The 25564-nt window shown below is 35.4% G+C and overlaps 1 protein-coding gene across 1 annotated transcript in view; it reads right to left on the minus strand.

Moving 5' to 3' along the window:
• LOC150107790 (5-taurinomethyluridine-[tRNA] synthase subunit MTO1, mitochondrial) overlaps nt 1–25564 on the minus strand; it is a 309050-nt gene that overhangs the window by 165695 nt on the left and 117791 nt on the right. Inside the window, exon 9 of the mRNA XM_090391541.1 lies at nt 402–475. Coding sequence (XP_090247667.1) covers nt 402–475 — 74 coding nt within the window. The remainder of the gene's footprint in view (nt 1–401; nt 476–25564) is intronic.

The following is a 25564-nucleotide window of genomic DNA, read 5'->3' on the forward strand; positions in this document are numbered from 1 at the left end:
CAAGACTAGATGGAGGCTAGCTACCCTAGTCTTAAAAGAGTTAGTTAGGGTTAAATAGGCTCCGCTATTCTCTTTGGGGAATAAAAGGTGTTGGAGGATTTTAGAGGAGGATAGCTGGCAAGCTTGTTCAAAATTTAAAAATGAAGGTACAGAATTAAAAATACAGTTCTATGAGTATGTGGTGCTATTCCCTAAAAGTAGTATCACATGGATTACATGTTATTCCCAGGAAGAATTTTTATAGAGAACATTTAGCATAAAAATTTGTTGGTGAATATGATGTAACAGCAATAAAATAATCACTAAACCTTTTTGCTTGTTCATTTGTCATGACAAATAAATGAATAGTTCAGAAAATTCTGTAATATTGTAATTTTTTACTTAGTAAGCAAAATTATTACCTTCTGGTTCTAACCATATTTGATGAGACTGATTCTTAAATCTCAGAACTTTCGATTCAATTGAAGGACAATACCTGAAATTAAAAAATAAAGTATGTGAAACCAGATTTTTTTAAAAATGATATTTATGGAAAGTAATATCTTAAAATAAATTACACTTTACAAAAAATTATATTAATTAATTAATTTGACAAAGATCTGGAAGGCAGCCATTCTGAGACCAAACAGCCTGACTTCTTTATGATTATCTGGCCTCTTGAAGGCACCATGTTAGAATATTAGTTCTTTTTCAATTACAATTTGAAAATTGTAATTGAAAAAGAATGAGTTCTTTTTCAGTTACAATTTAAACTGTTTCTACAAAGGTCTATGTTGAATGTTTTTCCACTTGGTTTAATCCTTTATCCAAGTGTAAACAAACAAAGTTTGTGCATGAAGTACCTTCACGATTGGACAACTCGTATATAGAGGTTAATGACTTCAGTTCATCTGCCTTAGTATCCCATAATGCAAAGCACATATCCTTATGGACATGTATAATGCTATGCATTATGGGAAGGGTCACTACTCAGACTGGTTTTGACCTTTATTGAGGTGAAAAACTAAAGGGATGCCCATCATAGGCCTAGAGTAGTTAGTATAAGAGTGCAAAAGAGTCTGATAGTATAAGCAGATAGACAGTATGAGAGATAGAGAAAAGGTCTCAGCTCTTTTATATCAACATATAGCCAAAGGCTATCAGTTTGCCTTTTTCACCAATCTCATATAGATGAACAATCAATTGAAACTAAAGTGCAAAGAAGACTGATACCCAAGTGGTTAGCCTTACCTGAGTTAACTGCCTTGAGTTGACCTTCTCTGCCTGGGATTGTTCTCCAGTCATCCCTGCAACTGACTATAAGACCACATGAATTAAGAGGATGAGACTATTTAAAAAAATCTCTCATAAGATAAACAGACAGAATTTTATCTCCCCCTAGTTAATATTGCATAATGTGGATGGTCTACACCATCTAATCAAAAATTTAATATCTCCTAGAATGCTTCTTCCTAAATACAAAAATCATCTGACGGAACGATAAAATTTCCACAATATAATATTATAAAGAATCTGGATGTCATATTGCTGGTTTTCAAATCCATGTTTCTTTCTAATCTTTCATAAATGGTATTTTAATTCATTCATTATAGAAATCAAAATTATCTTCCCATTGCTGACAGGGTAGTGGATAGTGCAAAAAAATAACCTATTCTGTTGCAAGTAATGGAATGCCCAACACATTACATAATCTGTTCCAAATATGCAGGGCAAGACAGCAGCTGTAGAATGCATGTTCTACTGTTTCAAATCAGTAATAGGTGTCACAGATTGGATCTCCGATGTTAAAGTACCTCCATTTGATGGTATCGATTGGAAGGCAGCTATATGCAATTCTCCAAGCAAGATCCCTCCTGTTAGGGTATCCTTAAAACTTCAATAAGTTATTATGAAACAAAGTTTTGTTGTCAGTACCCAACTGTGGAAGTTCATGATGAAAGAGATTAAAGATTTCTTTATATCAAATTTTACTTTTCAGAAACAATCTCAGCTTTTGGACCTTTATAATCATTTAATCCAAACAGGTAAAGTTAAGAAGCCAGGTAGTAGAGGAGAAGATCTGCACATGTGTGATTGGGCTGCAATATTTTATGGATTTTTATAGCTGTATTGCTTAAATAGCAGAATTTTAAAGCTGGAAGCCCAAATCCTCCATGATTCTCTGATAGTTGAAGAAATTCCTTTTATATAGTAAGCCACATAGGCTTACTATATAATTGTTTTTCTTCGGGTTCTGTGATGTCTGTAATATTTATTATGTACAACTTAGCAGGAAAGATTATGATTTTGAGTACTATGGCTTTAGAAAAAAAGGAAAGTAGCCCTATTTTCCAGTCTTCTAAGGTTTCAAATTCTTGTATATAAGTTTTTGAACTGGTAATATTGGGTAAGCAGAGAAGGGAATTCCAAGTATAACAAGGGGGGGTTCTCTCTTAGGGGTTAGTCCAAAAGGAATTCCACCAAGATCTCACTTTCCATAAACTTTTAATTTTGTCTTGTCTGCATCAGTAATTAATCTAGTGATCTTGCTGAATTTTTCCAAAATACCAAAAAATATATATATGGAATCATTATCCTTCAAATTGCCCACTATATCATCGACATATGCTAATACTTTATTTAGCTTCATAATTGAAGGAACTGTTATTCCTCACACAGCACATGTATTGTCAACTTCCTGTAAGAAAGGTTCAAGAACAAATGCAAAGAACAATGGACTAAGAGGGCAACATTGCTTGACTCCTTTTAGGATTTTAACTGGGTCTAACAGGCACTCATTAACTAGGAGGCAGGTAGTTGAATTGGCATAGGCTCCTTTGATATTAGATAGCAGTTTTTTACCTACACCAATTTGCTGTAGGATGTGGAACAGAAAGAGAAGCTGGACATTATCAAATACTTGAGTAAGGTCTACTGATAGCACTGCCATCAACCGCTTTTTCATATTAACTAAGAAGATTAGATCATTTATTGAGGTCTCATCAGTGGGAACCAGACCCAGAAACATTACCAAGGACGCAGGACATATATGGCGCAGAGGGTGAAGCTTGATGCTTTTCATATTCCCTGTTGTCTGTTTCGGGAGCAATGATGGGAGAGATTTGTGAGCTATTTTAGCTCGCCCTGAGTGGGCAGAAGTGGTTATTCGTTGTTGGGTGTTAGGATGGCTTTCGGTCTTTTATGTTTCCAGTAGTCATTACCGTCATAGTTTCCGGCTTGTTGTATCAGTTGGTTTGGATGCGTAGATGTTCTTCGTAAAGAATTTTTCTGCTAGGGAGCATAGTAGTGGAGAGATGTAGGGGATATTTATGTCCCAGTGGATCTGGGTGTTCCTGATGAACCACGGGGCGTCCAGAATCATTCGCAGGCATTTGTTCTGTAGTGTTTGTAGCTTGAGGATGTTTGTCTTGGAGGTATGGCTCCAGGCTAGGGAGGCGTATATGACCATGGGACGGATCACTGCCTTGTACAGTAGTATTTTATTTGTTGAGCTTAGTTTTCTGTGTCCGTTGATCAAGGGGTATAGCTGGGTGATAACTTTTGAAGCTTTGGTGCATATGCTCTTGATGTGGCTGTTGAAGCATAATCGCTTATCGAGAAGTATTCCTAGGTATTTTGCTTCAGTTTTCCAAGGGATTTTAGAATTGAACAGGATGATGTCTCCTTTGGGGGATGCTCGTCTTCTTGTGAAGAGTATCGTTGTACTTTTCTGGAGGTTTAATTGTAGTCGCCAGTCTTTAAACCATTTTTCTAGATTCAGGATGGTGTCTTGTAGTTTTTTGGTGACGAGAAGTGGTTGACGAGATCTGGCTAGAATAGCCGTGTCATCAGCATAAAGGGCGATGGTGGATGTGAGAGGATTTTGAGGGATGTCTGCCATATAGATGTTGAACAGGATCGGGGCTAGCAGTGATCCTTGAGGAACTCCAGCGAGGATTTTCTGTTGGGTTGAGACTGTTTCATTGATTTTGACTTGCATCCTCCTGTTGGAGAGGTATGATTTGATCAGATGCATCATGTTTAGTGGAAAGTTAGCGATGATAAGTTTGTAGAGGAGGCCTTGGTGCCAGATCTTATCGAAGGCCTTTGAGATGTCTAAGAAGACAGCTCCAGTGTGTTGATTCCAATTGAATCCTGTGGTGATGTATTCTACCAGTCTATGGATTTGATGAGCGGTGCTGTGATTTTGCCGGAAGCCGAATTGTTCTTCTGGAATGATATTTAATTGGTTGACATGATCTTGGAGTCTGATGAGGATGATTTTCTCAGCTATTTTCCCTAAATCGGATAGCAGGTTGATGGGACGGTAATTTTCAGGTAGGTGTGGGTCTTTGCCTGGTTTGTGAATTGGGATGATGTCAGCTATTTTCCATGACTGGGGGAAGTGCTGCCATTTGAGGATGGAGTTTATGATATTTGCCAGATGTGCTATGGTTTTGCGTGGTAGTGCCTTGATGACTTGGTTAGTGATGCCGTCAGGACCTGGGGATTTTTTGATCTTGAGATGGTTGATGCTGCCGATTATTTCGGTAGGTGAGGTAGGCATTATAGGACTTGGATTGACATCGGGACGATTTAATGTGAACCTGACTTTACGATGGATCTTGTATACGTGGCTGATGTTTAGGTTATCATATGCAGGACTGCATTGTTTCTCTAGGTTTCTTGCTATGGCTTCGGCTTTGTCAGCATCTGTGTATGCAAGGTGTTGTTCTGCTTGCAGGGGGGGGGGATTTGTGCTTGATCCTGATGTTGTTTAGGGTTGAAGTAATGCATAAGTCATATTTCTATATACAAGTAGCCAAAAGGTGTCACATCTTATTACTAAAATACTCTGGATTAGAGATAGACGTTGAAAGTTTTTCCACTTGGTTATACTATAAATTAAATATGCCAAGAGATTATATTCTTGGTTTACACTTGGATAAAGGATAAACAAACAAAGTTTACACATGAAGTAACTTTATGACTCGGCAACTCATATAGAGAGGCTAATGACTTCAGATCACCTTAATGCAACCAAGTGGAAAAACTTTCAACATCCATCTCTAATCTCGAGTGTTTTAGTAATAAGATGTGACACATTTTGGATACTTGTATATGTTGAAACCGATCTGGATAGTGACCCTTCCCATAATGCATAGCATTATACAAGTCCATAAGGTGGTTTGCATTATGGGATACTAAGGCAAGTGACCTGAAGTCATTAGCCTCAATATAAGAGTTGCCCAGCCGTGAAGTTACTTCCAATGCAAATTTGTTTGCTTACACTTGGATAAAGGATTAAACCAAGAATATAATTTCTTGGCATCTTCAATTTATACAATGATCTAGTTGAATGTTGCATGCTTGTCAGAGCTGTAATTTGTGCTCTGAAGATACTGGGTAGACCAGCAAAATATTAGTGAGTTCAATAAATTATTTCCCCCCCCCCTCTTGGTGTTGTTTATACTGTGAAGCATTGTTATGAAGAAATTATATTCTTGTTTATAGAGGCTGTGCACTTCACATCAAGCTGCTTCAGTATTCCATAATACATAACACACCTGCTTTCAAAAGTACAGATAGTCATGTAATTATGAGAAATGTAATGTCTGAAAGGAAGTATGCCATGCATTGAGATACTGAGGCAATTTGATGTGAAATCAACAGCTTCTATATTACAAGTTGTCTAATTGTGAAGATGCTTTACATGCAAACATTGTTTGTGCACACTTTGGTCAAGGATACAAAAAGGAATACAATTTTTTGTCAAGTAGAATTTTTTTTGGCCAAACAAAACAACTTAGTATTTAATAGTAGCAATTTTTTTATTCTTTTAGATTTTAGGCATTTTTATTAAAAGAAAACCAACAAAAAAAAAAAAAAACTACAATCCTTTATTTATAGTAAACATCATTAAATGATGAAAGGTGTTAATTGCAGATTTCAACTCTAACACATAACAAATTATGTTCTCTTATTTCCAATGCTTTCTAAGAACTTCTATTTCATTGTTTGACATTTAGAAATTTTACATATATCAAAAATTAGTGAATACAAACAGCACAGTTCATATAATAATTCATGTAATGTGGCTTTAATAAATATAAAGTATACTCTGAGAGCCAAATGCAATTAAGACATTCTTAAGTTTCAATTAACAATTTATTCTAAACTGTTTTAACCTTTTAATTTGAAGACTGGTTTATTTGCATGGATGGTGGTTGAACCATGGAATGCATTGCCTGATGGAGTGGTGAGAGTGAGAATGGTCAATGAGTTTAAGGAGTGGTTTGATAGAGTTTGTGTTTCCTAGAAGGGACCTCCCGCGATGAGCCTTGATGGACTTTGTGTTTCTTAGGAAGGACCTCCCACGATGAGTCTTTTGACTCCATGGAGGCCTGGATAATAATAATAATAATAATTTCTTATATAGTTTAATGTTGTTTAATAATTGTACTGATGATGACTTATGATACTTAAGACGAAATATTTACATATTAAAAAGTTAATTACTGTGGTATATGTGTGAATTTTTAGTTCTTGCCATTTGTATCCAAAACGCTTATTTTGCTAAAATTCTGTATCGAGGAGTGCATTTTCACATGGTTTATACGGAATGTTGGTTGCAACTATGTGGTAGAATTTTATTTGTGAACTGTCTTATTGATATCAAATAAAATACAAGTTATGGTTTCAAGTTATGTACGTATTTATGTATATGTTTCAAGTAGATTAAATGACTAGAAGCTGAGAGATAAAAAATATAGAAACACTATATTTTATTTAAATAAACCACACAACTAGTTAAGTCTTCTTAGATGACTTCATCGAGTGCATTACATGAATAAGAGAGAAATACAAACAAACATTACAAAAGAATAGCTAAAATTATAATAATGCAGTGTGCTGACATTTGAAGGCATTCTGTGTACCACTCATTGGTGGGCACGTGCACACGTTCATGATCACGCAAAAGCCAAAGTTGGATAGCAGCACAGTGACAACCAGAGAGATTATAGCTAAGGTAAGTATTGAGATGTACAGGATTGAGGACGATTTCCTTTAGATTTCACAATTCTTCTTTTGAGTTCATCATAGCATCTAAACACTTTCTCTGATTTGTCCCATTTGACTGGATGAGTGATAGAATTTTCACTGTTAGTGCCAGCAGAATTAAGCACGTGGTCAGGCAGCGCACTGGCTCTAGTTCTGCCATATTTGATGTCTCTCATATGTTGTTCCAGATGTAATTCAATGAATTTTTCAGTCTGACTAAAATAGGGTATTTTGCGGTTGCGCCAAACATGGTGAATGCCAGGGTATTTTAAACTGCTATGTTTTTGCTTAGGTGTACTGAGTAAGGAACAGGCAGAAGAGTGAAAGAAGTCTGGATTTTAAATATTTTGAGAACTTTATCTAATTTAGGAGCAAGAGAGCAGCTCTGTTGCTCCTAAATTAGATAAAGAGCAACGGAGTTGATATATGGTAGAGATATATAGACTTTTACATCATTTTATCTTCAATATGGCGAGGAAGTGGATTAAATAATAGCTTTCCAACTCTCTGTTCAAAACAATCCATTTTTCTGAAAGGTTGTAAGAAGAAACTGTTCTTACAACTTTTGTTGATTCTTCTTCACAGAGGAGGGAGCAAGCACATTTGCCTAGCATGGAGATAATGCCAAGATTTTGAGGTGGATAATGATGGGATTGTGCATGAAGATATATCTGTTGATATGAGTGGGTTTTCTATAAATGGAAATTTTAAATTTTTCAGATACACAAATGAGTTTGAAATCCATGAATGGGAGAGAGCCATCAATCTCTAATTCTGAAATAAATTGAATTTTGGGGTGTTGACTGTTGAGATGGTTTAGGAACTCCTTTAAGGAATCAAGTCCATAACTCCAAATTAGAAAATATCATCTAAATATTTCTTCTATAACCTAGGCTTTAATGGGAATCAAGAGACAGCTTTTCCCTCAAATGTTTCTAAGTATAAATTTGCTAGTATGGAAGATACAGGATTGTCCATGGCTAAGCCAAAGTTCTGTTTGTAAATACAGGTAGTCGTCAACTTAAGACCATGTTAGGTTCCGACCGACCGGTTGTAAAATGATCTGGACATAAGTTGGACCAGTTTAGGTAAATCAGACACTGTGTACAACACAATTGGTTTACTATTTACAAAAATAAAAAATATTATGAAAAAGATATCAAATACTGTATAAAACCTAAAAAATATTTTATCTTAAAGAACTAAACAAAACATATGTAGAAAATAGATAAGAAATATTTACTGACCACTCGTGCTTGGCTGTGGGTCATCAATGCTGCCACTTGATGTAGTGGGAGTTGTTTTTCTCATAAACATGTTGATTTTTGTGTGAATTGTTTGTTTCCTTTTCTGTTCATAAATTTCACGGTATGGCCGAAGAGTATCTTGTACCATTTGTTCAATCCCTGCAAATTATTCGATGTTTGGGTCCATTTTCTCAAAATGTTATGAAGTTTATTTAGTAAAGAAAAACCTTCAGATAACCCTCTAGGGGTGAATTTTCTTTCTGGTTCTTCCTCATCTTCATTTTTCTCTTCTTTCATCCTTTCCTATTCAGCCATTCTTTCTTCTTCCAAAGCGATGAGTTCTTCATTCGTAAGTTTTCCAGATTCTTGCTCTAGCAGCTCCTCAACATCTTCCACTTTAATGTCTAAAGAAAGTCAATTTGCCAGTGTTACAATATTTTTCGCAACCATTTCAAGTTCATGTTCACTATCAAATTCATCATTAACAAAACGCTGGGCACAGTTTTTCCAGATTCCATTATTGCATTTCTTTGTCACAGCCTCCCATGTGGCCACAATATTTCTGATGTATTTATAAATATTGTACTGTTTCCAAAACTCTCGCAAAGATAGTTCTGGGTCGGTGTGTGTTGCGGCTATAGCTTGGGTGAAAGTCAGTGGTGAGCTATAAGGGGCTTGCACGAGCCCTTTGTTAAATTTTTCTCAAATTTGCAAGTCCCTTGTTCTTCTTGTTTAATAATTTTGTAGAACTAGAAAATACCACCGTGGAATGTATACATGCTACTATAATTGATACTTTAAATTCATATGGATTTTCTGATAACCATATAAAAAATCATTTCATTGCATTTTGTTCTGATGGAGCTAGTGTAATGTTAGGAAACAAATCAGGTGTTGCAATCAAACAAGCGTAATGCCAAATCACAACATTAGGAAATACGCTCATCGTTTATAATTAGCATTAGATGATTCGATAAAAAACATTAGAAATAAATAAATTTGAAATATTTATGGATAAATTATATGCTTTTTATCATCAATCACCAAAAAAAATCAACAAGAATTAAATATGATTGCAAAAGACTTTGGTATCGAAATTTTAAAGATCGGTGTATTTGGACCACGATGGGCAGCTTACAGTTTACGAACGGCTCTTGCTTTGTGGAGAAATTACCCAGCTTTATGCAAGCATTTTGCATCGAATGATAAATATAAGGGCTTTTTAAACTGACTTCTCAATTTGGAATTTTTAAAAGATCTAGCATTAATGATTGATATCCTGCAGGAATTATCATATCTGTCAGAAGCTCTACAAAGTCGCAATATAAGTATTATAAGGGCTAAGTTAGGCTCTTTTTTTTTTTTTTTTTTTTTTTTTTTTGCTCGATGACGCAAGTCCTTTGTTAAAATTTCCATAGCTCACTACTGGCAAAAGTAGTTCGAAGATAGTGCGCCTTAAATGTGGCAATCATCCCTTGGTCCAAAGGCTGAATGAGTGGAGTTGTATTTGGTGGCAAATAAAAAACTTTTACATCTGGATGGAGGTGGTCTAGGTGAGGTGGATGGCCAGGTGCATTATCTAAGATTAATACAATTTTGAAAGGAATATCTTTCTCAAAGCAATATTCATGAACTTGAGGTACAAAACAATTTAGAAACCAGCCTTCAAACAATGTTTGAGTCATCCAGGCTTTTCGGTTTGAACGGAAGTATAGGCAGCATGTGCTTGTTCACATTCTTGAACACACGGGGATTTTCAGAATGATAAATTAAAAAAGGCTTCAGTTTAAAACCTGTGATGTTCCTGCCAAGGAGCAAAGCCAGCCTATCTTTAAGTGCCTTAAAACCAGACATGCTTCTGGCTTCTTGGTGAATGTAAGTGCATTCTAGCATCCTTTACCACAACAATCCAGTCTCATCCACGTTGAAAAGCTGTTCTGGTTGATACCCCTCCTTCCGTAATTATTTCATCCAGACTTTTAACAAACTCTTGAGTTCCTTCCACATCCACGCTTGCTGATTCTCCAGTGACTCGAAGAACCCTATGAAGGTTGAATCTTCTTTTGAACCATCCTGTACTTGCTATAAATGTCTGAGTGTAATCTTTTCCGGTGCGTTCCTTCGGCGTCGGAAAGAGACTTCTAGCCTTCAACTGCACTGTAAGAAGGCTTAAGGGTGTTCGTTTCTGTATCTGATCTTCCATCCAAAGAAACAATAATTTTTCCATTTCATGGATGGGCCCTGTATGTTGTTTCGTTATCACTGTTGCTCGCATGGGTGCTGAACCTTTAACAACTTCACGAATCCTTTCTTTGTCTTTCAAAATCGTTGACACTGTAGAATGAGATAACTTAAAATCACGTGCAATCGCGTTCAACTTCTTTCCTTCTTAATGCTGCTTGATCACTTTCAATTTTGTGTCTAGATCAATGGCCTTTCTTGCTTTCTTGACAGGTCTAGGAGCAGAGAAAGGCACTTTCCTCTTGGTTGACATGTTTAGGGTTTTAAAAAAATGCTAATTGTAACACAAATTATAACTGAACCAAAAATAGTGAACGTAATATGTATGCAAACAGAGATTGAAACGCATGAATGGTGCCAAACACACGTTACTGGGCTGAAGCTACATGCACAACCGTTTCCATTAGGCTTCGGGGACCACACAGATAGGGCATGTGAGTGTAGTAGAAAAATCTGTTACAGTAGTTCATACTGAAATGCGGTGCGAGATGCAGTAGCAGTCATAAGTTGATCAGTCGTAAAGCGCATAGGTCGTAAGTTGACGACTACCTATAGTACTTCAGAAAGGAAAAAACCAGAATTAACACAGTGGGGTTAATAGAGATAAAGCTTTTTTTTTTTTTTTTTTGATAATTTATCCTTTAAAAGAGTTAGAACTTCCTCTGTAGGCACATTCATAAAAAAAGAAATGACATCAAAACTAGCCAAAATTTAATCTTTTTGAATATCTAAGTCTTTTACACTTGGAACAAAATCTACAAATAAAGGATTTATCAATTTTCCTACAAATTAATCTGCTATCTGCCAAGACTCCAACATTATCAGATGTTATACTGGGTTGAACACTGTCTTGTATACAACTAACTTAGTATTTTGACAAATTTCTCTCTTATTCTATATACATTTATTTAGTTGTCTTCCTACCATACCAGCTTTGTTAATTCTGTTGTCTATTTCCATATTTACTTTGCCATCTTCATTAAAAATTGTGCCTAAATAACTGAAATTGGTTCTCCATTCAAGATGCAGTTCTGATGTTTTCAATATGTTCCTGCCTATTTTCATTGTCTTTGTCTTTTTATTGCTGATTTTCATACCAAATTTATTACAACAGTTATGCAATTTAGTCAAGGAATACTGCAGGCTTGTACTAGATTTATTTAGAACTAGAGGCATACACCAGTCATAAAGACACATTAGGTTCCAGACCACTGTTGTATAGTGAATCACTGCAAATTAAAGATGCCAGGAAATTATATTCTTGTTTCATCCCATAACACAATGCAGATATCTTTACAGACATATAATGCTATTATAGGAAGGGCCACTACAGACCTGTTTTAACCCTTATTGAGATCTCATCAGTGGGAGCCAGAAGTGATACCAAGTTTGAAGTAATGCAGAAGTCATATTTCCATATAGAAATAGTCAAAAGGTGTCACACCTTATTACTAAAATACTCTGGATTAGAGAGAGATGTTAAAGTTTTTTTACTTGGTTATACTATAAATTAAAGATGCCAAGAAATTATATTCTTCGTTTCATCCTTTATCCAAGTGTATGCAAACAAAGTTTGTGCATTAAGTAACTTCATGACTTCAATCCTATTATTATGAATATATTAGCATTAAATTACAATTCTTATTTCCAATAAATAAACTTTCAATCAAGAGATTGATTTCATATGATAAAAGTTTAATGGAGTGAAACACACTAGGAAACGATTAAAAGCAGTATTTAATGCTTCCAATATTTCGTCTCAGTCACAAAGGCATTGTCAAGGAGTACAAAACTAACTGAAACATTTGGAAGAAAGAATAGAGTCCTAATTAGGTGGGGTGCCATCTATTGACACCAGTCGACGGCCTAGGATGTAAATTGTGATCTCACAGAAACAATTGGAAAAAGACCATCATGCTTCATCACAGTAAATGCTGAAAAGGAAGACTGTTTTTAGAGTCTTTTGCTGCTCTTAAAACTTAGTCTAATTTAAATTAATATGGTTGCATAAAACTTCCAAAATATGGAAATACATATACTCAATTTACTATGGACACCCTATGGACACCCTCTATGGACAGTGACTGGTGTCCATAGAGGGTGCCCCACCTAATTAGGACTAGAGTCTTTCTTCCATGTGTTTCAGTTAGTTTTTACTGCCTTTGTGTATGTGTGAGTGTGTCTGTGTGTGTGTTACAAGTGTCATTTTGTACTCCCTCATGATGTCTCTGTAACTGAAACGGAATATTGGAAGTATTAAATACCACTTTTAATTGCTTCCTAGTGCTGTTTCACTCCCTTAAACTTTTATCATGAGTTTTTCCCAGGCCTTAACACGTGAATCTTTCACTGAATTCATTTCGTTCAATATTAATGTTAGGTTTACGTAATTGTGATATAAACAATATACAATCATATTGTTTAATATGCACTTAATTGCTCTTTTCTCACAGTATAACTGCAAAAATAAAATAAGGTAGAAATGTTAAACACAAAAGTTAAAATTTGTACAACTTATCATATACTTGTAGGACATCTATGTCCATATATACGAGGGTGATCTGAAAAGTTCTCGGCCTAACAATGAAAAAACGAATTTATAATTTCAAAATTATTTTTATTTTTCAACATAATTTCCCTTAAGACTAATACATTCATTCTAGTGATGCTCCAGTGCCATTAACCTGTCCCTGTAGTGGTTCTCAGTAAGATCTGCAAAATACTCCTCTACAGTTGCAATCACTTCTTGATTCGAAGAAAAAATGCTGACTAGCGAGGAAAAGTTCTAATTTTGGGAAGAGAAAGAAGTCAGAAGGAGCCAAATCTGGGGAAAAGGGAGGATGCTCCAACTCACAGTGCAGATCCCTTAATTTTCCCATTGCCAAAACACCTTTGTGGGCAAGTTAATTAATTGTCCTGATGAAAGATGATTTTTTCCTTCTGCAAACCTGGTCTTTTCTCACAAATTTTTTGTAGTCTGGTTAAAAGATCGAAATAATATTCCCCGGTTATTGTTTTACCTTGTTAAAGATAATTAATAAACAAAATGCCTTTAGAATCCCAAAACACTAATGCCATGATCTTTCCCTGCTGATGGAACCAACTTTGTCTTCTTTGGCGCTGAACAACCGGCTTCAATCCACTGTTTTGACTGCTGTTTGGATTCTGGTGTGTAATGGTGAATCCAAGTCTCATCCACAGTAATAAATCTACGCACAAAATCAGTTTTATTCTTGTTAAAATGCACTGTTCAGAGATTTTCGTATGAGTGCATTTTTGATCTGCTGTGAGAAAGCAAGACACCTATCTTGCACAAAACTTTTTCATTTGCAATTCTTCATACAAAATATATCCTACACGTTCTTTTGAAATGACTATAGTCTCAGCAATATCACGCACTTTGACTCGCCAGTCATCCAATACCATATTATGCACTTGATCAATGATTTTTGGTGGTGTTACACTTTTTTGAAAGTCTTTCACATGGATCATCTTCAAGGCCATTTTTAAACTCGGCAGCCCATTTCTTAATTGTCGAAAATGAAGGAGAAGAGTGCCCATAAACTTTTATGAACTTCGAATGAATTTCTTTTGGCATTAAATCTTCTTTCACAAAGAATTTTATAACTGCACGATACTCAATTTTATCCATTTCAAGGGATATAGGCAACACTTTTGCTTCAGACAGCTGTATAAAAGAAACTATAGTACTTCATAGAATGACTTGCAATTTCACATGGATGCTTATGACAGATGTAGCAACTTAGAAAAAATAAATCTTACCAATAGTGTTGCCATCTATGGTCAAGGCCGAGAACTTTTCAGACCACTCATATGTACATACATACTTGAGAAAAACTTATATTCTTGTTTTCATTCATGTATTATACAAATATATGGAAACAAACGTTTATCCATGACACCTGAACCTCTGAAGGGGAAAACTGTTGGTAGGGAATTGGTAATGATGTAAACTGTAATCATGCAATAAATTATCTGTATGTGTTACCAGATGTACTATAATATTTGATTAAGATGTGCAAATTTTAACTTTTCTGTTTATAATTTCTATCTTACATTGCAGTTATACTGTGAAAATAGAGCAATTAAGTGCATTTTAAACAATATGATTGTCGTCATCATCATCATCATCAAATTCCTAACATTTACCCTGAAGGGGTGTACAGGATATGATAGTACTACATGAAAAATTTACATCATTACTAACATCCTACCTACAATTTTCTGACAAATTAATCTGTTACCTGTCAAAGCTACAACATTGTCAGATCTTATATTTATATATCTATCTTCTAAGACACTTTTTACCGTATCAATCCACCTATATCTTGGTTTTCCTCTGGGTCTTTTTCCTGCCAACCTGGCAGAGAAAACTTGTTTGGCTAATCTTTCCTTGCCTATTCTCTTTAAGTAATCAACCACCACAGATTAGCTCTGCTAACATATTCCTGGATGCTGACAATGTCAAGTTCTTTTCCTAATATCCTCGTTTTTAATATGGTATTGCCATTGATGCCATCTATTCACGCCGCTAATCTTTCTCTGGACTCTCATATCTGTGGCATCTAGTCTTGGTCAAGTGTTTTACTTCTGACCCAGCTCTCAGATCCATAAGTTAAAATTAGTTTGAACACTGTCTCGTATACAACTAATTTAGTGTTTTGACTAATTTCTCTCTTATTCCATATGAATTTATTCAATTGACTTCCTAGCATACCAGCTTTGTTGATTCTGTTGTCTATTTCCATATTTAAATTACCATCTTCACTAAAAATTGTGCCTAAGCTGCTGATATGTTTTACTTGTTCTATAAGTTCTCCATTCACAATGCTTCTGCCTATTTTCATTATCTTTGTCTTGTTATTGCTGACCTTCATACTCCATATCTATCAAAACAGTTATTCAATTTAGTCAGGGAATCTTGCAGACTTGTAGCAGATTTATTTAGAAGTATAACATCATCCGCATAAAGCAAGGAGCTGACATTAACATCTCCAATTTTGATATCAGGTTAAATACCAGTTTCCTTCAAAATGTAATCCATATAGATAATGAATAGCAGAGGTGATAATGTACATCCTTGTCTGACACCAGATTTAACATTAAACCATCTCCCTGCTTCCTTCAATTCTAACTGCTGACTTACAACTCAAATAAAGACTAAGTATTGCTTGATATAATGATCCACTGACACCATACAACTGTAGCGTTTTGAATAGCTTCTCTCTTGGCACCTTGTCATATGCTTTTTCCAGATCTACAAAACATAAATACAGATCTTTGTTATATTTCCATGACTTTTCAACTATTTATTGTAAAGTGAATATCTGATTCTGACAGCCTCTATTTGGCCTGAATCCAGCTTGTTCCTCACCAAGCTTCTCTTCAACAATCATTCTCAACCATTTCTCAAGTATACTAGCATAAATCTTACCAGGAACATTCAGTAATGAAATACCTCTGTAATTCTCACAATCAGTTTTATTTCCCTTTTTATATATGGGTACTATGAGAGCTATACTCCAATCATCTCTGGAATTCGTCCTTCTGTCCAGGCCCTCTGAACTATGCAGCGTAGCCACTGTAAACTTTTATACCTCCATACTTGAGCATTTCTGGTCTAATATCATCTACTCCAGCTGCCTTTCCACATTTCAGACTTTTGATGGCTTTTTTTACTTCAAGAATGGGTATGTATTCCTGATTGCATGCCAGGTCAGTGTTTTTTATCACTGTGCAGTCATCACTGCTTGTTTCATTCAGCAATTTTTTTAAGTAATTACTCCATACTTCAAGGATATCTTTTTCTCCAGTTTTCATATCACCATTATCATTTCTAATTTCTTTTACAGCACTCTTTCCTCCATTTCTGAGATTCTTCAACAACCTCCAGAATATTTTTTCAACTTTTTGATATTTATTTTCTATGTTTTTACCAAAGTCTTCCCATGACTTTTGTTTAGCTAGTTTTACACAGTGATTAGCTTTCTTACATTTGTCTCTGTATTCTCTAAGAGCACAAGCTGACTTATTTGTCAGGAACTTTTGATATGCTTTCTTCTTTTCCTTCACTGCCTTTTTAAATTCCTGTGTCCACCAGGGAGTTCTGATTTTTTTATCCTTGCACACAACCTCACCACATGCCTCTCTGCCTGAATCAATCAATGTTTTCTTCAGAGTTTGCCACTGAATCTCCAAGGTTTGATTCCTGTTCTCAAACTCTTTCATTTTTTCTTCAATAATCTTTCTGTATTTTAGTCTCCAGTTCACATCTGAGAGCTCCTCAACTTTTATTCGCTTTAAAACTTTCTTACATGTCATTCTTTTCAATATGAAATTCAATTTTATCCTGCTCAAGACTAAATGGTGATCACTTCCAATTTCAAATCCTCTGTACACTCTAGTGTCCTGCACCAGAAAGAAAACATCACTATCAACAATAATATAGTCAATGAGACTTTTCTTATTCCTTGCCTCTTCTCTCCATGTGAATTTGTGCACATTTTTATGTTGGAACATGGTGTTAGTAATAACCAGTCCATGTCCTGAGCAGAAATCCAACATGTATTTGCCATTATTATTAGCTTCGCTCTTATCTCCAAATTTTCCCAAAATATTTTTGTATGTCTCACAATCATTTCCTATTCTGCTATTTAGATCCCCAACAAGGACCAATTTTTCATTTATCATTGTGTCAGTTGCTTTTTCTAAAGCCTCAAAAAATACCACCACTTCTACCTTAGGAGAACCTTCTGTGGGACCATAGGCACAAATAAATCTCATTGTCCAGTTCCCCATTCTCATATTTGCCCATATCACTCTACTTGAAATTTCCTGTCATTCAAGAACATTAGCCTAGTATTTAGTGTTGAATACTATGGCTACTCCTTCTTTTCCTTCATTGTCATTGCCTGAATATAACATTTTGTATTTATTGCTCAGAAAGATCTCACCAGTTTTAGTCTTTTTTGTTTAAGTCACTCCTATTATGTCGATCTAGTACTTATGCAACTCCTCAGCTAGCTCCATTTCTTTGCTTCTTATGTTGATAGTACCGATCTTCAATTCTGATATTGAGTTGGAGTGTGTTTTAGGATTAGTTACAGTAGCTGACTTTTCGCTGTTCATCCTGGTTCTCTGGCAAAAACAATGGGGGCCTTGTTTAACTGGGCAACGCCCCAGCTGGCATGAAATTCTATCATGTTGAACCATCATTTAATATTGTGGTTTAAGTCAATAAGAATACAATTTGGTCGGCTAAATCCCAAATTGCCAGCCTTGTTCGTTCAATCCAGGTAGATACCTAACAGGGTGCACCATGAGAAGGTGAGGATTGGACATTAGGTCAGAAGCCCTGGTCGGTTCTCCACATTCCTTTAAAGGCTATGTGGAGGTCTCCTCTCAGTTATATAGCTTTGACCCAATATCACAATTACATCTAACATTAATACTGAACAAAATGAATTCATGGAAAGATTCTCTTGACTGAAAGTTTTTATACATATATACATTAAGATGTGCAAATTTTAACTTTTCTGTTTATAATTTCTACCTAGTAATATAATAATATAGTGATACACCAGTTTGATGTGCTTATTTGAGAAATATGAGGAAAACTGTTATTAGTGAATATTTCAACATAACATGTAAATAATGTAAACAGACCAAATAAAATATAGGAAGACAGCCTGCAAGTAGCAGATTGAGCAAGGTATTTACAATATTTCTATCCAGATTGCTAATAACATTATTATTATTAGTAGTAGTAGTAGTAAATGTGGGTAGAAATGCTGTAGATGCTGTCACGTGTAGATAGTAGATGGTCAACCCAAATAAAAAAAGATGCATATTTAGTATTAGAATAAGTTTTTTTTTGTATGTGTGTGTATATCTTCCTAATACCAGTTTTAAGACACTAATAAGTTCATTTTTTTTTGCATAATTTATGTGTTTTGTAGAAATTTCTTGTCTCTGTCTTGTCTAACTTTGATTATATCTGTCATAGCAGCCACCAGAGCTAACACACTGTCCCAAACACCTTTTCAAGATTACTTTATATGTGGCATAGCGAAAAATTTTGAAGTATGCAAGTGGCATGTTTAATTCTGCAGATTAAACATGTGGAAAGTGAGGAACAGGTATGTGTATGTTTGCATTAAATGCATTTAGTTTGAAGTGCTGGGTAACTTTAGGGTTACTGACTCAGACTTTATCATCAGTGGAGGTAGTGAGTTGGAAATTCATGAGTGCCAACATGTAGATATAAGAAGTGTGCTAGAGAGGTGAAAAGAAGATGAAAGGGATGGTGATGGTTAGACCTTAGATAGCATGGCAAAGGGAGATATGTTGATGGATGACTGTGTCAGTGAATATCAGATGAAAGCAACGTGGGGAGAGAGAGAAAAACAACTGGGTCAGAAAGGAAATGGAAGACTCCATGACTGAACTAAGGGGGGGTGAATGAAGAGATTAAGAGACCAGAGAGGCTAGCTAGAGCAAGGAAAACAGGAATAGGTATAAGAGAATGATGTGAGAATTGAGCAAAGGAGAAAAGAGAAGGCAAGAGAATGGAAGACAGAAAGATAAGAAGTGGGAAAAAGTCGAGAGAGTGGAAGCAAAAGATAAAAGAGATAAGAGAAAGAGAGGTGGAGAGAAAGCATGGAATCAGAAAAGGGTTATGAATAAAACCATAAGAAGTGTGATGTATGGAGATTTGATGATTTAGGATGTGTAGTGTAGAGTGCAGTTAAGAATGCTTGGACACAGGAACAGACTTAGAAGTTAAGTGAAAATGTAGAAGAGATGACAGTGATGGTTGGTATGAATAACTTGAAAAGTAGTGAGTCATGTAATGAGTGAGAGACTTGTAACTGAAAGAGAAGATAAGTATGCTGTTTATATCAGGGATAGTACAAGATATTTAGTGGGATGTTGCTATTGATCAGGAAATATGCATAGCAATGAGTAGGAAATATTTTGACAAATTAGTTTGATATGTGCACAGCAAGTCATAATTATGGAGGAACTTTAGAATAGAAAGTGGGCAGAGGGAGAAGCATATATAATAGGAGAACTGAATTTTTGGACTTCTTGAGGGACAACTGTCTTAGGTAGCATGTGGTAGAGGGAACATGAGGATCAAGAGTTTTGGACTTGGTTACAATATCAGAGGATCTGACTATGACTAAGATATTATACATTGCTTCCAGTTGGTGGAAGTGACCAGGTAATCCTGACTTGGAGGGTGAATAGCATTGCAGAAGTATCAGGTTAGTAGAAATTTATCTGAAATTATGAGACTGGCAACTACAACAGACTGAAAACTTGGGATGAAAAACATAGATGAAAGAATTTGAAGGAAGAGGTCAGTAGTGGATAGGAGATAGTTAAGAAAAATAACAGCATATTGTATACCTCAAATGAAGAAAATAAAGTGATCTGGAATAAAATGGATAACTAGAGATATCAAACAGGAATTGCAGATGAAAAACAGATCAATAGAAGGCATATAATAGAGAGTGAGAGATGAAGAACAGTTGCATTAGTAATATAAGGCTCAGACTAGAATGGTGACTACTAGCATAGTAAGGAGAGAAAAATTGGAATATGAGAGAAAACTAGTTCTGCGATCCAAGGAGAATTCAAGGGGTTCTTTCATTATGTGAATAGGAGGAAAAATTATTGTGAATGGATTACCTAGCTGAATACAATAAAAGACAAATATTCACAGTAAACAGTTTAATAGAAGTAAAAAATTAGATACAAATATTTTGGTTTAAGTTACTTAAATCATAACAAGTGTGAAAGAATGAGTAATTGAAAAATTCCAAAACCACAATGCAATGACATGGAGAATAGTATCTTTCAATAGTGATAGATGAAAAACTGTTGTATACTATTAGGATCCTAGACACACATCAGACATTTAAAAATATAATTTTTAATTGTCTGATGTGACAATTTTTAATTGTCAATAAGTTACAGTCCCATGGTCTCCCTCCTGCTATTTGTGATTGGATTGCCAGCTTCCTCTTATCAGATTTCTTTATCAATGCTGGAGTACTACTGGGTTATGTATTCTCACCCAAGCTATTCCTCCTTTATATCAATTACCTTCTCTCTCTTCATCTAACATCAACTCCTACTCATAGTTTTATTGATGACAGAACTCCATTCCACTTTTTCATTTGAGAAACCCTGTAGTACTCAAATGATCAAATCTTCAAGATCTTTCATAACCAATGTTCTAAATACTGATCTCACACTTTCAAGTTAGATGAAGACAACTTAGTCTTCATATTCTTAAATTTCAATGCTATTAAAACACAGGTCTACCTTATTACCCCCCAAGAAAGATCCTATGTCACTCCCTCTTACTTTTGATAATGTTCTGATATCCTTTCAAGATTAGTTTCCCTTTTCAGGTTGATTTTTATATCCAGTTCATCTTATCCTGGCATAAACATATTACGTCAATAGTCTCGACCTCCAAAAACGATATTATTTTTTATTCAAAACATTACTTCACACCTGCTCAACTCTTAACACTTTATAAATCTCAAATCTGACCAACCTTAGAATACTGCTCTCACATCTCTCAGCCACCTCCAGTTATTATACTTTTTTTATAGGTATTTTCATGCGCTTTGCTCTGCTGAACTAGTTATCATTCCTCCACTTTCTTCTAATCTGTTAAGACATCAGCAGCCAGTGGTTAACATCTGTGCACAGTCTCACTTCAAAAGCATCAAACTAACATCTCGCTATCTTCATTCATTCCATCTACCTCTATTCTTTAGAACAGCCTTCCCCATATTTTTACTAATATGTAACCCTCCCCGCCATGGATTACTTCTTTCTGCTTAATTTTTTTTTTTTTTTTCCCACACATGGCACAGCTGTGTTATAGGTCTTGTCATCTCTCATTGTGGAGTCAATATAAAAAACTCCACTGTCTGAAGATCCATCAATTAAGATCTCAATAACCATTATTCATATCTTTCCTATAAAATCCCTTTAATAACTTGTATATAAGACTTCTGAAAAATAGCAAAAAAACAACAATCTTCTTTTTTAGCCAATGATTACAATACCTCACTAGATCAATAAAACAGTAAACCCCCCCCCCACTAGAAGCTCACACTAACTCTATTTACACAATACCTATCTTATATCACCTTGAACTCATTCAATGCGAAAGTACTTGCAACAGGTTTTGGCCAACTATTTTACTCATTCACCCCACTCTATGAATGAAAAATCAAGATTCTGATGCCCTTTCTAACTACATTCTTACTCAACTTCCAGTAATGATCCAATGTTCTAGTTCTCCTTCTAGTCCTGAAGTGAAAAATTTCCTCTACATCAACTTATGAAACCCTTTTTGTAATTTAAAATATTTTATCTTAGCCCACTTTTCTGCCTATCCACCACTTCTGTAACCCATAAGACTTCAATCTTTCCTCATAAGGAGCATCCTAGAGACTACTTACTATCTTGATCACTTGCTTCTCGATCTTCACCACCACTTCCTCATCCCAAGAAACCCAGATGACCACAGCAATCATTCGAATATGGCAATATCACATCCTTATAAAGAGTAATAATAATCTTCTTATTACTGCATATTGATGTGTCGTTCCATATCTAAGTGATCCTATGAGCTACTCTGGTCACTTTTTCAATATGCACTTTGAATTTCCTATCCCATTATCCTCAAATCCCTGGCTTCAATTTTCTAGAGTCTATCGATGTAAGACATAGCTTGCTCCCAAAGTGAAAAAACCTTACACTTTTTGACATTAAATAGAAAACATGTTAGCTGTTATCCATACTTAAAGATTTCAATTATCTAAAGAATGACTCAGTTAAAAATCAATATGCATCAAATATTAAAGATTATTTTGAATACATTAGAGAGTTTTGTTTACAACATGAAATGGAAAATAACAAACTGAAGACAGAAAAAGAATGGAAAAGTTTTAACAACACTGTTAAAAATGCTGCTTATGACTGTATCCCCAAGAAGACTCAAAATAATAATAATAATAAAAATATCATCAACCATGGATGAATTAAAGTACATTAAATCTGCTCAGTAAAAGAAGAGAAGCAAAAAAAGAAAATAAATCAGATTATTATTATTATTAAGACAGACCTCCAGGGGGTCAGAGACTCATCAAGGGAGGCCACATACCACACACCAGCTATCATACTTATCCTTGAATTCATTCACTGCTTGCACTTACAACATCCAATGGTAATCCATTCCAATCACGAATTACCCTCTGAGAGAAAAATCTAGCCCTCATACCCTTCTTGGTAGCCTTCATTCTCAGCTTCCAAGGATGCCCTCTTGTCTTTTCCCCACACTCCATAAATTGAAAAATTCCATCAATTGAAATCCTGTATGATCCTTTCAGAAGTTTGTAAGTCTCAATCATATCACCCCTCTTTCTCCTGTTTACTAGTGTCTGCAGTCTACAAATTCTCCATCTGTCTTCATAATCAGTATTCCACAATCCTGATATCATTTTTAACACTCTCCTTTGTACTCTCTCTCTCTCTCTCTAATATATCAGAATCACAATGGAAACCAGGAGACCAGACCTGCGCACAATAGTCCAAGTGAGGTCTTATCAAGGCCTTGTAAACAGGCAAAATAATATCCTTATCTTTACATGTGAATGTTTGTTTCAGCGTTACAATTATCTTTTGAATTGTATTTGCAATCTTTGCTGCCTGTCCCCTAAACATCAACTTCCTATCTACTAACACTCCAACATTCCTAGCCTCATCAGTTTCTTCTAGCATAATCCCACCAATATAATACAACATTGGATATCTAATCATGCCGAAGTGAATAACTTTACATTTACTGACACGACACCCATTTTCCCAAACCCATAATTCCAGCCTAAATCGTTCTGCAAGTATTGCATATCAGCAGCATTCCTGATTACCCTACCTATCCTTGCATCATCAGCAAACAGCTGAATGTCGCTTGTCAAATCCTTCCCAATATCATTAATATACAGATTGAATAACAGTCGCCCAAGCACTGATCCTTGTGGTAACACCACTTGTTACCTTAAATCTTGCAGACTCACATCCCCCGTATACCACTTTTTGATATCTGTCAGTCAGCCATCCTCTTATCCATGCTAACATTCTATAACCCAAACCCATTTTCTCCAATTTTTGCAGGAGTCTATCATACTGTATTCTGTCAAAAGCCTTAGCAAAATCCAAAAGTATCATGGTGTATCCATTCCCCTTGTCTAGTTCAATGGTAACATTGTTATAGAATGTGAGCAAGTTGCTAAAACATGACCTTCCCTTAGTAAACCCATGTTGTTCATTGCAAAGTAGAGATTCACTGTCAACCCATTTCTAAATGCAAGTCCTAACTAATTTTTCAAAAATCTTCACCACCACTTCTGAGATACTAATTGGTCGATAGTTGGATACATTGCACCACCCTTGTACCATACATTCCTTCCATTCCTGTTCTGAGACTCATATTAAACAGCTTGGTCAGCTGAACACTCTTTTAGCACTTGTTGATGTAGCAGTGAGCTCAATGTCCTATACTCCAGGTTGATAGCTTTTAACAAAATGGGCACTCATTTCTTGAACAACCTCTACTGTGTCTGTAACCCTCATGCCATCTGCATTTAGAAGAGTTATTCTTTCATCATTCTATCTTTTACTTACAGCATATCGAAAGAATTCTTGTGGGTTGTCTTTAGCATGCAGAGTCAGTTTCTTCTACTCAGACTTTGCTTTCTGTACAACACTTGTGACTATTCTAGCCTGCTGCTTATAATGTTCGTAACTGACATCATCCTTTTTACATGCACAGTGTTCCTTCCACATCATCCTTTTTTTTATGCATGTCTTGTTTAATATGGTTACACATCTATTTGACTCCTACCCTATTTATTCTTCGAACTCTTGGGATACAATCTGATATCGCATCATTTAAGTATTGTTTAAATGTTTCCCATGCACTGTCGATATTCTTTCCATCCAGCAACCGATCCCATTCCACTGAACTCAGTAGACTCCTCAGATGGTCATAATTTCCTGCTTTGTAGTTCAGCATATAACCTTTTCTGAATGGAACATTCATAAACTTAGTCACTTCCCAAGTGAGCACTGCATGATCACTGTCGCCAACCGGAGGCAGAAGAGTTATGTCTTTAACTGAAACGGCCTCTGACACTATAATCAAATCTAACACTCTCTGACCTCTAGTTCCTTCTGTCACATGCTGCTTGAGGAAGTTGTCCCACAACAGCTCAATAAATGTATTTTCATTCTTCTCATGAGATTCTAATGCTACCCATTCAATATTTGGATAATTAAAGTGTCCCATTATGATTACTCTTTTCAGGCTCATCTTTTCTATGTGTTGATGTATTTCTTCATCACTAGCAGCTGATCCACCAGGTCTGTAACAACACCCTACTATGTAATTGTTCTTGTTAGATTCCACCTCACACCAGATGGCTTCAAACTCACTGTCAAAAGAAAATGCATTTATTTTCTTTTGGCAGTGAGTTTGGCATTGATTCTTTTGAATCAATCTTAACTGGGTTCAAGTCATCGATATCATTAGCAGCACGCATATAAATATTTAAACAATATAATAAGAAAAGCATGCAGAGAGGCCAAAGAAACATGGCTTAATTATAAATGCAAGGAAATTGAAGACCTACAAGTAAAACAACAAACTAGAGAGGTACACCAAAAAAATAAAAGAAATGACAAACAAGATAATTAATGATCTACACAACTTTTCAATCAAGAGCAATGAGGGCAAAATGTTATTTGAAACAGAAATTAAGAAGAAAAGATAGGCTCACTACATTTCATGTAGATAGGCTTATACATTGGCAACACATGACTATTAAATTATTTAAGGAAATTACAATGTATACTGGAATATTAATTAAAAGAAACTTTAATAAATACCTCATATATTTCGACAATGTCACATTGCCATCTTC

This window comes from Typopeltis vanoorti, chromosome 4 (assembly GCF_054136105.1).
Source record: "Typopeltis vanoorti isolate ZY-2024b chromosome 4, IOZ_Tvanoo_1.0, whole genome shotgun sequence".
NCBI lineage: Eukaryota > Metazoa > Arthropoda > Arachnida > Uropygi > Thelyphonidae > Typopeltis > Typopeltis vanoorti.